This window comes from Ovis aries, chromosome 3 (assembly GCF_016772045.2).
Source record: "Ovis aries strain OAR_USU_Benz2616 breed Rambouillet chromosome 3, ARS-UI_Ramb_v3.0, whole genome shotgun sequence".
In the NCBI taxonomy this organism is placed as follows: Eukaryota; Metazoa; Chordata; class Mammalia; order Artiodactyla; family Bovidae; genus Ovis; species Ovis aries.
Window position 1 is genome coordinate 34,006,020 of NC_056056.1, and position 12,869 is coordinate 34,018,888.

The 12,869-nt window shown below is 45.3% G+C and overlaps 1 protein-coding gene across 1 annotated transcript in view; it reads left to right on the plus strand.

Annotated features, from left to right (window-relative positions):
* DPYSL5 (dihydropyrimidinase like 5) overlaps positions 1 to 12,869 on the plus strand; it is an 89,701-nt gene that overhangs the window by 57,113 nt on the left and 19,719 nt on the right. Inside the window, exons 3-6 of the mRNA XM_004005741.5 lie at positions 5,254 to 5,412; positions 7,449 to 7,628; positions 8,472 to 8,540; positions 10,719 to 10,763. Of these exons, the coding sequence (XP_004005790.4) occupies positions 5,254 to 5,412; positions 7,449 to 7,628; positions 8,472 to 8,540; positions 10,719 to 10,763 (453 nt within the window). The remainder of the gene's footprint in view (positions 1 to 5,253; positions 5,413 to 7,448; positions 7,629 to 8,471; positions 8,541 to 10,718; positions 10,764 to 12,869) is intronic.

Below are 12,869 nucleotides of genomic sequence, written 5' to 3' on the forward strand. Positions count from 1 at the left end.
ATCTGAAGATGAAGGAAGTTATTCAACACAAGGGAGAAACCACTGAGCTGGTTATTTCTTTTCTCTGTACTTCAAGCAAATATGAGTAAAAGATAGAAGATAATTTCAATGTGAAAGGAAAAGGAAACGGTTCAGCAGTTCCAAGAGAAGCAGATCCATTTGAACAAGTGATGACTTTCTCAGTCATGTTAAGAGACGTTAAAATATTTGCATTGGACTTAGTTTACAAAGCACATACAAACATTTGTTATTTGAGGGACTTCCCTGGTGGTCCAGTGGTTGAGAATCTGCCTAGCAATGCAGAGGATACAGGTTTGATCCCTGGTCAGGAAGCTAAGATCCCACATGTCTTGGGACAAGTAAGACTATGCAGCCAAAAGGAAAAAATTGTTATTTGATTCTCAGTGCAGGATTGTTCCCCCTGTGAAATTTGAGTTGCCGTTAATCTGTACATCTAGATAGTAGCAGATCTAGCTCTTCTGATTCCAATAACCTCCCCCAAACACCCCCCCTTTTCTGAGCATCAGTATGAAAATATGATCCAGGAAGTCCTTCCCTCATTCTTAATGAAAAACCCCACAGATAAGCTCAGGCCCAAATGCCTTCTCAACATCATGGTACCAAGTTTGTGTCTTGACCTGTTGGTTCTTGGCCTTGGAGTTAGAGAATCAAACTTTTTCCTTTGAGGTGCAGAGTGGAGGGGTAGAGGAAAAAAAGAAAAACATTGTTGCTGGGAACTTAGCAATATATGATTACACCTGCAGCAAGTAGGAGATGCTACAGAGTGACCCTCCAGATTTGTCTTGACAACATCAGGAAAGGCCAAGGCATTATTCTTTCCAGCTCTGTGATATCAGCAAATAAATTACATACGAAATTTCTTTTCAACTTGCTGAGCAGGTCCACGGTCAGTACAAAGACCCCCAAGTGCCCACAGTGGTCTGTAACTTCTGAAGCATAAAGGTGACATTTATAACAACAGGTTTAGGTTGAGTTCAGTATGAGTTCCTGCCAAGTGTATGCCTGGAAACTGTGTCGTAAAATGGATCACTATTACATAGACTGGTTTTCCTTAGGGGGCAAGTGGAAGTGACATGACTGGGCATCAAATCAATCCAGATTTACCCAGCAGTATGTCATCAATATCAAAAATAAAATAATGGCAACCCTTTGAAGTAATAAAATTCTGTTTCATATCCTGCCAAATGGATGTAATGATGCTGTGTCTGCTGGTTAAACAAAGGGTCCTAAAGTCCATGTTAACTCAGTAGTGAGAGATGTCAGGTCTACATTCTCAATAGAAAGGAATGCCACATGCACAGTGGGGAATGCTTGGCTGGAAAGTAGTTTATGTCAAAAAATAAATAAATAAATAAGGGCTTGGGTTGATAAGTGGGCCATTCTGGTCAGCCACCAGGTTCCAGGAGGCCCTGCTGAGTTAGCTGTTCCATGGTCAAGTCTGGCATGATTGGAGATGCTCATGTGTTGGGAAGGAGCCGTTCTCCTTCCTGGCAGCATATACCCTGAATGCGGGGACTGCCCTGGAGTGGGTGAGGATGCGCCAGGACTGTGCATAGCAGTGTCCCTGAACTCAGAAATGAATACATGCCTGGAGGAGTGTTCTATACAGTGAATTAATTAAAGTAAATGAAATATCTGTACTTCAATGAATCTTAAAGATGTCAAATTAAAAAAGCAAGTTGCAAAAGAACATGGAAGTTAGAAAACCATTTGTGTACCTTTTTTTAATTTGCAAAGCAAATACAGTGAAAGTGTAAAACATGGATGGGAGAAGTTTATATCAACCTCAGGGTTGAGGGATGGAAATGTTAAGATGAAGAGCTCTTATTATATTGAAAATATTTTCTTTCATTTTTTAATTAAAAAATATGTAAGGTACAGACAGTAAAAATTGGCATCTATTAACTCTGAGTAATGGGTTCATGGGTATGTATTGTATTATGTTCTGTACTTTACTGTATGGTTGAAATGTTTCATGACTTTAAAAGAAAGTATTTTAAGCATATAAACATGGCTGACTAAAATATAAAAAGCTTTAGTTTCCCTCAAATTTATTTTTATGTATATTATGAAAATAATACAGTTTGAGAGAGAAATTTCGGAAAATTAGAAAAAAATAAATTACTCAGAATCTCATCATCCAAAAACAATCATTGTTAATGTGTTGGTATATTTCCTTCCATTTTGTTTCTTTGTGTGGGTGGATGTGTATTTAAACACACTTCTATAGCATCTTGGGTACACATATTGAATGCTGCCTTTTTCACTCATTATAGCATCACCCCTGTTCCCTGTTGAGACTTAGCCTCCATGAACATCATTTCTACCGATTTCTAAAGATCTTTCACAGCTTCCTGTTCTCGCACAAACACAGTTCTGAACATTCAGGAGTCACACAGTCACATTGCCTTTTGATTATCGTAAACATCATCCTTCTGAAAGCCTCCGGAACAGGATTGGGTCATGCTCTGCTGTTGATTTCTATAAGGCTGTTTTGTGTGGGATGACAGTAAAAAGGTCCGTCACATCTGTGATGCCACATTCCCGTGAAGACTGAGCTTGTCGGCATTCATTCCGTGGGTGGGAGCTGTGCATATTTTAGAGGCCAGCTCTGTGTGTATCTTGCCTGGGAGGAAACCAGCGCTTATGCATCCAGCATCTGCTCTGGGCTCCAAACCTGCAGCTGAAGGAATGTTTACTCCTGTTAAACTTGCTTTGAGGCCTGAGGTAACAGCAGTAATGACTATTCCAGCTATTTATATGCCCTTTGCAGCTGATAGTTGCTCTCACATCCATTGCCACCTGACCTTCTCTGAGCCTCCAGAGGCAAGGTGCAGAGCAGAGTAGACACACAGGATTACAACCAGTAAATGTGATAGTCAGGACCACTGTTGGATGCTTCTGACTCCTTCCAGAACACTTTTCAGTTACCATCCTTGGACCCAGGCAAGAGGAGTCTCTGCCATGAGCTCTGGACTCCAGGTGACCTCCAGGCCCAGAGCCCACTGTCCCAAAATCCTGGACTATACTCTGGGGCCCTGGAATCCACTGACAAAGGGTCTCAGCACTGCCAGGGCCTATATTAGCCTGTATCTGTCTGCTTGGGGGCCAGACCCCCACTGTGTGCATACCAAGCCCCAGGGCAGCATCTTGCAGGGGTGAGCAGAGCTTAGATCTGCAGCTGCAGAACAGATCCAGGGTTGCGGGGTGTGGGCTGGAGGCAGACGCAGAGGCCAAAATCTCCTGCAGTCTCAGAACTGCAAGGACTCACAATTGCGAACTCAGGCCTAGCCTTCTCAGTCATTATGAAGTTGTATCTGTTACAGTAGGTGCCTAGCATATATTCTATGTAACAGTTTGTTAGCTTGATCTGAGCCAACCTAGAGATTCAGCAGGTAGATCTTTTCTACTCTCAGAAACCCACAGATATTAAGAACTGTCTTGGCTCTCTTATTCCACTGTGCTGTTTCCAGGTTCCCTTCTTTTTGACGCAAGGCCACAGATGGACGAGGGAGTGCAAAGGAAAACAATCTAGAACCCCAGAAGAAGTAAAACAGTTTAGTGTGTAAAATCCCAATATACCAGACACCCCCGTGTCCACACATAAAAGCAAGAAATGCATTTCAGGACAAAATAGACTACAACCACCTGCTGTGAGGGTGAATCAGCCTGGCACCATCCAGCCAAATCCGAAATAGAAGCCAGCTAGTAAAGCTACAATCTGGTACTCTTCCCCTTCCTACATCTCTCTGCCTCCCACATCACGGGTCCTACGTGTGAACCGAAGAACTAGCACCCTCTGTTGGTTACTTCAAGTTATGAAAAAAGTCAGGCCCCTGCATCTCCCGGGACAACAGGGCAACAAGTCTCACCCACCCAGCCAGGGTCAGCATGGAAAATCAGTGTTGCAAGAGCTTTCATTTTATTTGTTTGTTGGCCACTGAACTAATTTTTTTCACTTCCTTATTCCCCAATATTTCTTATTTGTGATGAAGGATTTAACTGAATAGAGAAGCATGAAATCATCAAGACAGTTTCATTGTGCTGATTTCCTCCCATACAGAAAACAGAGATAAACAACTAAATTCTGAATAATTACACACACATATTAGGGCAAAACTTTACAAAGTGATACTTTTGACTTTCACAGCCATCCAACAAGGTAAAGACTCTGCATCAAAATATTTTAAAAATGATAGGGATAATGTTAATCACTCAGTCATGTCCAACTCTTTGCAGCCCCATGGACTGTAGCCTGCCAGGCTCCTCTGTCCGTGGGATTCTCAAGGTAAGAATACTGGAGTGGATTACCATTCCCTTCTCCAGGGGATCTTCCCGACCCAGGGATCAAACCCTGGGTAGTTTTTCACTGATAAATCAGACAAGGACCTAAAATGCTATTTCAAACAAGTCAAATGGAAATAATGTTCTTGGAAAAACTGAAAACAAAGATAACGATTTGAAAATGTCTATAAAAACTTTGACCAGAATTACTAAACGAAATGTGAGAGAATAAAACAAAACAATATATTCAAATTAATATTTTATTCATTATGGTTTACATATATATCTGTAACTAAAATAATGTTATAACTTCATTATGGTTTACATGTATATCTGTAACTAGATAATATTACAAATAATATTATAAAATTACCTAATCTATATATTCAGGGCTTCGTTTGTGGCTCAGCTGGTAAAGAATCCACCCACAATGCAGGAGACCTGGGTTCGATCCCTGGGTTGGGAAGATCCCCTGGAGAAGGGAAAGGCTACCCACTCCAGTATTCTGGCCTGGAGAATTCCATGGACAGTATAGTCCATGGGGTCGCAAAGAGCTGGACACAACTGAGCAACTTTTACTTCACTTAACTCATATATCCAAGTTGGTCAGAAATCATTTGGGGTGAATCATCACATTGGGAAGTAGAGGCTGAGGAAACACACTAAGTGGTTTTTCCAAAGCACCGAGCCACAGCCCAAGATGAGGAAGAAGCAGGCTTGCGTGTTGGGTCCACAGTCATGATGAAGGTTACACACTGGCTCCTGTGTGTAACCCAGGAGCTCCAGCTCCTCGCAGTTTCCCGAACACTGCTGCACTTGGACCTCCCTGCCTCCTATGTGGGAGTCAGTGGTTGTCCTGAATATCCACCGGAGGACCCAGTGTCTCCCCATGCAGCGACTCACATGTGGGTAGAAATGTAACCAGATGGCTTCTCCCATCTCCCTCAGGCAGCACTCGTTGGAGGCACCACAATGATCATCGGCCATGTCCTGCCTGACAAGGAGACGTCCCTTGTGGAAGCCTACGAGAAGTGCCGGGGTCTGGCCGACCCCAAGGTTTGCTGTGACTATGCCCTCCACGTGGGGATCACCTGGTGGGCTCCCAAGGTAACAGTGCTGGGCGGAACCCTGAAAGGAGAACCAGTGCTCTTGTTGGCGGAGGGGCCATTTAGTGAGAGCCAGCTGTGGGTGACACTCTCCTACAGTGAGGAATGCCCCTCCCGCCAGCATCCTAACTCCCCCAAATGCTAAACCAAAGAGCACTTAAGATTTTATGTGGCGGGGGCTGTCTTGCCTAATTTAAAGAGCCAGTTTTCCAGCACATACACAGGAAGCACCAGCTCCTTGCTCTGACCACCAGGCCCTGATGCTTTACATTAGGTACCACTGACACCAAAGGGGTCACTGCTGAGTAGCGGGGTCAGCCCCCAGGATCGAATCATTTTGTGCTGGAAGTAACAGCACTGAGGTCTCAGAACAGAGAGTCCTGTCCTGACTCTGCCACCTGGTAAGAATGGATCTTACCATCTTACCCAGAAAGAATGGGTGCTTGTTTTCTGCTGGGCCCCAGCTCCTGCTCTAAGTGCCCTGAGGCCACCTCCCACCGGGCCCTGTCTCAGTTCAGCCTCTGTGCCCCTGGCTACCCTGGCCTCCCATTGCCCAGGCTCCAGGGCCAGAGTCTAAGCCCTGCTCCTTGGCTTCCCACTTCCTTGTTCTTCCTGAAAACAGATTCACAGGCATTTAGACTTTGCTTCACTTCTGGAGTTTTTACTGCTTATTGCCCCCGGGGAAGCAGCCTGAGTATTCATTCTTTCATCAAGTGTTCATCAATCATGAGCCAGTACTTGAGTGGGTGCCCTGGGATCTTAAAAATAACAAGCATTAAGAGATTTTACCAAGTTCTCCAGTTGGGGACCCTGATCTAAAGAGGCTGACTCCCTTCTGAGCTGGTAACTGAAAGCCTGACTGCATTTCTGTCCTCGAGTACAAGCTGTGATTGTGAAATTCACCCAGTCTTGCCCATTACTTCCAAAAGGGTGCTCATGAAAGGCTGCAGAGCCACCCACCTCCCACATGAAGACTCCCCTCCTGGTACCGGGCAGAAGATGCCATCTATACTGAATGCCAGCCATCCCTTATCTTAGATGGAGGTTTTGTCCAATTTGGACACCCTCCTGGTTGGGTGACCCCGACCCCTTCTACCCTGAGCCTCTCTCCCTTCCCTCCCCCAGCAAGGGACTGGAATCAAGGATCCACTCAGATCCTCAACATTGAGGCCAAGCCAGTCATCCATAACTCCCCAGAGATTGTGGGGACTTTCATGTATCTAGAATTTTAAATTCTTTTCTATGGTAATCAAAAAATTTTTTCTAATCACAGATTTTAAAAATAGAAAAGAAAGGAAGCTCATAATCCAGTCACCCCCAGTACAATGACCATTGCTATTCTAGCTCATTTCTTTCTGGTCTCTTTCATACCTGCTTTTTACATAGTAACTCTTCTGCTTTAAGTATGAGCTTCTCCATTTGGCTGCATGGTCTTCATGACCATCAAGCTATGGCCACTTAGTGTTCTGTCAAGTAGATGAATCGCAATTTATTTACCTATCGTCAGACCAGTGTTTCTTCCATTTTTTAACCTAGTATAAATAGTACTGGGATCAATCTCCTTATTCACATAGCGTTATTTCATGTTTGGCTTTGTCCCTAAATTAGATTTTTTCCCTAGGTCTCTGGATTTTTAGTATTTGTATACCTTCTCTGTAACACCCCTTCCTTATGGGGTTGGAGGGAACTGACCAAGCTATGAAAGTCATTAGTGCATTTACCAACAAAGGTGATTTGGAGACAGAAATATAGACAAGCTTATGTGATACGAGAAACATGCCCAGATAGCGTTTCTGTATTTGTAGCATGCTGGACAATTTTCAAAGCACTTCCGTGTGCATTTGCTCATGCAACCTCACAGCAGCCTGGGGAGTGGGAGGAGAGTGACATACTATGAGGTTACGGGTGGTCAGGCGGCAGCTCCATCCACTGAGCTACCTCTCTCCTCCATGCTGGGCCAGCAGTGGCTGGCCAGCCTCTTGATAATCTGCACCAGGTCTGTACCAGGTGACACTGCCTTTATGTTTTGCTCTCCAGGTGAAAGTGGAAATGGAGACCCTGGTGAGGGAGAAGGGAGTCAACTCGTTTCAGATGTTCATGACCTACAAGGACTTGTATATGCTACGGGACAGCGAGCTGTACCAAGTGTTTCACGCTTGCAAGGATATTGGAGCCATCGCCCGAGTCCATGCTGAAAATGGGGAGCTTGTGGCTGAGGCAAGGCAGTAGAGAATAATGGGCGAGAGGGGGAGGGCACCAATTCTCAGAGGGATCTTGACCACCCGTGACCCATCCTACAGGGTTCAGATAAGACAAATTCTAAAAGAAATTCTAAAAGAAAGTGTGAGATGTTAACACCCCAGATGATGGATCTTTGCCCCCAAATCCAAATCTAGCGTCTGTAAAAAAACAAATCTTCCTTTTTTTAGTTCAAAAGGGTTTCTAAGTCTTGAATGATGATGTCTTCATTCTAATATGATATTTAAGTTCCATTACCACAAAAGAATGTGGGGCATCTCTAAGAAGTATTTTTAATGAGATGTGACATTAAAATAAGAATAAATAAGAGTCAGCCTTCCACTTTTTGGACCTCCTCAGAGGAGCAGAGGTATTAGAGAGATCTTCTCACTGGGACCAAGACAGACAAGACCCTTTTTACTCCTGGATCTTAAGTAGGACACTTGGGGTAAAGGCTAATCTAGGCATTTCTAGAAGCTGGAGATTTAACTAGATTTCCAGTGAGGAAATTCTGATTTTTCAGATCAATAAAGAGTGCTTATCTTTAGTGTCCCAGGCCTGTTGGCTGGTGACTGAACTGTATTTCTAAGAGGAAGAAAATATTTTCAATCATTATGAAGTCACCCCCAATACAATGGGAGGGCTGTCTCTCAGGGGAGCCCTTTATTAAGCCTGCCCTTTTTTAAAGATGAGGATTACAGAAGTGAGAAAAGCAGCAAGCCTACTGGCATGGGCTGGGCTGAGCATATTTTATAGTCCCTTGGGTTATGTTTTCTGTATCTCTCTCATTCTCTCGATTTTCTTTCTTTTGCTATTATTCAGGGAGCAAAGGAAGCACTAGATTTGGGTATCACAGGCCCAGAAGGCATTGAGATCAGCCGTCCAGAGGAGGTGAGAAAGACGTCTGCATTCTTTGTCAACGTCCTTCCTATAGGTTCATAGAATCTTTAGGATGCATGAGACATCTGTGAATACAGGTTGTCTGGTGTTGCTTTCTCCATGGGTGAAATTCCCTTCTGGAAGCTTCCCAAGGAGCAGCCTCCTCCATACTACAGCTGGGACTTCACTGGTGGCTCAGATGGTAAATAATCTGCCTGCCCTGTGGGAGACCTGGGTTTGATCCCTGGGTCAGGAAGATCCCCTGGAGAAGGGAATGGCAACTCACTCCAGTATTGTTGCCTGGAGAATTCCATAGACAGAGGAGCCTACCAGGCTACAGTCCATGGGGTCGCCAAGAGTCGGGACAGGAGTATACAACTAATACTGCTACTCTACTACACTGCTACTATCCACAGCTGGCCAGGCCTTGAACTTCTGTGCGGAAGACCACTTTGGGGAAGCAAACCCACCTGAGTTGGGTTCTGATTTCAAGGATCCCTTCTGAGGGAGGCCATGCGAGCATGTCAGGGGTTGCAGTGGCCAAAATTAAATTGGGAGAGAAAAGACAGACTGAAAGAGCCTTCAGATGCTAGAAGAAACTCCAGGCTGTAAGCCAGTGAATCAGCATTTGGGGGCTGAGATCCCTTTGAGTGTCTGAGGAAAACTCTGGACTGTTCCCACTAGAAACAAGAGGCACATGTGTGAGCTCTCTCCCTCTTTTCCTATTCATCGCTGAGAACGGTAACTAAGGCCTGCCCTTCCTCTGCCCTCTGATTTTACCTTTGCATGGTTTTGCAGGATGTTGACACAAATGCCCTCCAGTTCCCATTTTCTGAAGAATTTGACTCTGAAGGATCACATTAGATAAATAATGCATTCTTGCCCTATTGCCCTATTCAGATATCCCCCACCACTGGTGAGGAGAAAGCTATTATCTGTTTCTTCAAAGCCTTAAATGCAGAGTGGTGGTTGGATGCCCATGAAGGATTGATGGGGCAGCCTTGAGGGATGAAGAGCTGGAGACAGGATGTGATGGTTCTACCATCTGACAGAAACTAAGTCAGCTTATACTGGGTCAGCCCTTTATAAGCCTTACTCCTGCCCTGGGTCTGTCCCTATCTGTCAGAGCCCTTGAATGTAGCTCCAGTCTGGGCACCTCGGAGCTGGTAGAGAAAGACACACCAACTTCAATAAAGACAATGCATTGAAAGTGCCCGTGAGAACAGGGGTGGGTGGGTGATGGGCGCAGGACTGCACTTTGGAGTCCAACCAGGAGAGGAGCAAGGCACTGACTGTAGTTGTAGTAAAAGCAAGAATTACCACCACCATCATCTACTGATTAAAGGGGAGCATCTGGGGAGATTTTGCTCCTCAGGGACATTTGGTGATGTCTAGAGATATATTGTCAGTCACTCAGTCATGTTCGACTCTTTGCGACCCCATGGACTGTGGCATGCCATGCTTCCCCGTCCTACACCATCTCCCAGAGCCTGTTCAAACTCATATTTGTCAGGTCGGTGATGCCATCCAACCATCTCAACCTCTGTCGTTCCCCTCTCTTCCTGCCTTCACTCTTTCCCAGCATCATGGTCTTTTCCAGTGAGTCGGCTCTTTGCATCAGATGGCCAAAGTATTGGAGCTTCAGATATTTTGGGTTATCCCAACTCAGGAGGAGGATGTTACTGGCATCTAGTAGGTAGAGGTCGGGGCTGCTGCTGAAGAGCCCACAATGTCCATTCAGCCTCCACCACAAAGAATTATCTCACGCAAAATGTCGATAGTGTCAAGGTTCAGAAATCCTGATCTAGGCTAATTTCCTGCTTGAAATCAGTCTGTGTTGCTCCTTTGCTATAGTGCTGAGATGGCTGTGGAGAGAAGACACCAGAAACCAGGGGAGGTGTTTTTGTTTGCTCTTGTTTTGTTGCCTTTGAATTAAGCCCTGAGTAGCGTCCAGGGAAGACACGCCTGGAACACTAAGTCCTAGGATGCTCTTGAGGTGACCAGAGGTGGCTGGAACTTGGTGCCCCTGCTCAGGATTTCCTCCCAGGCCAGTGCCTGTGGGTGCAGTTGGCCCCTCCAGCTCTGAGTCAGACATTCCAGCACTTTCTACAGGGTGGGGTATTAGGCAGAGGTAAGCTTGCTTGGGGAGATGATGAAGTTTGTTTTCTTCCTGTCCTCTGTTCCTAACAGCTGGAAGCAGAAGCCACTCACCGAGTTATCACCATTGCAAACAGGGTAAGTACACCCCAGCTCACTCTCAGCCCATTTTCAACTCTGGGGTCAGAAACCAGCCTGGACGGTGGATCCCCAATCTGCTCTGGTGCTAGCACCAGGTCTGGCTCACAGGACCCCAAATGGACATCGTTTGCTAAATGAACACTGTTATTCCCACAGCCATGATAGGAGCGCTGCTTGCCACTGGCTCTCTGTTCCACCCCACTGGGCTTACTGACATCTGGTTCATTGCTCAAGTGGAAACAGCTCCCAAGGAAGGCGAGGCAAGGTGGGGACCACAGAGCCTCACAGCAACTGGAATCTGTTTCTTCTAGAGGAACAAAGATTTTTACTTAGAGAATCACAATTCAGACCTCTAGCTCTGGGCCATTCGTGATTTTTTTCTTGGTGCAGTTCAGGGTAAGGGAGCAATGATGTAGCGTGGTGGTGAGAACAAGCAAGAGAAATGACAAGCTTGATCAAAGACAAGCTCTGTTCACATGCCAGTCAATCAACCATTCCAACAGACTGTTTCATTATCCAAAATTGGAGTGATGTTATTACCCACTCCTTACAGGATGGTTCTGAGCATCAAAGGAATCATGGAAGGAAAAGCACTTTATACACAGCAAAACACTGTATCAAGGTCATTTCCCCTCCTGAACTGTCATTAGAGGGTTCCCTTTGCTCAGATAATCCAAACTGCTGCTGCTGCTAAGTCACTTCAGTTGTGTCCGACTCTGTGCGACCCTATAGACAGCAGCCCACCAGGCTCCCCCATCCCTAGGATTCTCCTGGCAAGAACACTGGAGTGGGTTGCCATTTCCAACTCCAATGGGTGAACGTGAAAAGTGAAAGTGAAGTCGCTCAGTCATATCCAACTCTTAGCGACCCCATGGACTGTAGCCTACCAAGCTCCTCCATCCATGGGATCTTCCAGGCAAGAGTACTGAAGTGGGCCCCCATTGCCTTCTCCGATAATCCAAACTACCTCCTCTAAAACACTAGTTTTCTAAGTGCAGTCTCTGGTCTAGCTGCATCCACATTGTTTGTTAGAAATAGGATCTCAGAAACACAAATGCTCAGGCTTGTCCAGACCCACTGAATCAGAAACTGGGGGTGACGCCCAGCAATCTATGTTTTAACAAGCCCACTAATGATTTTAACAGGCACCAACACTTGAGAACTTCTCCTCTGGAAAGACCTGGGCTACCTTGAAGGCTGTGAGCAGAGGGTGAAGGGTGTGGTGTTAGGGACACCAGGGGAACACAGAGGTCAGAGGTCCAGTTGGTCTCAGAATTAGTCAGGAAACTTGTACCAAGCACATCAAATGTCAGGCCAATTCCTAAATTCTCTATCCTCCTAATTTGATAAGAAAAGAAGGCACTAGAATAACATTTGGGAAAAGTTTCCCAGTAGCCCTTTATAAGTCTAGAAGCTGGACAAGGACATCATTTTACTGTTATAACAATAATTATACTAGCAATTACTTCCTGATGGAAACTTACCCCAGAGTAAGGAAAGATCTGAACAACAAAAGGGCAATTCCTCATTTTTTTAGCTTAAACATATTCCCAGAGAAGTGAAACCGTGGACCATGGTTGCACAGTTCAGTAGAGGAAAAGTTAATCAGTGTTATAATCCAGGTGTCCATTTGCAAGACTGGTCCTGTCTGATGTAGACTGGACCCTGAACCTCTTGGGTAACATTTCTTCTCTGGGATAGGGTACATTCTGTCTGCGCATAAAGCAGCCTTCAGATGGCAGGCATCGTGATTTTAGATATGGGACATAATACACAACTATATCTAGGTCTTCACGTTCACGAACAGGAAATTAAAAGTCCTTCATTTTAAGTTGTAAATAGTCTTGGTGTTGGCTGGTAGAAAATGTGAGGTTCAGCACTTGACATCTTACCCAGATGTTCCCCCTGTGGGCTCTGGTGCTGGGCACCACCTGTCCCCTCCTTGTTTTGTGGGGTTTCCCTAGCCTGCAGCTGCCAAGCCTGCATTCTGTGCAGAAGACCGTCAGCCTAAGGAGGGTGCTGAGCGATGGAGGGGAAGTGCTGGGGCCAGGATTATCTGGTCTGGTCATCTTGATGTTTGTTACGGGGTTGATGCTCTCTCCT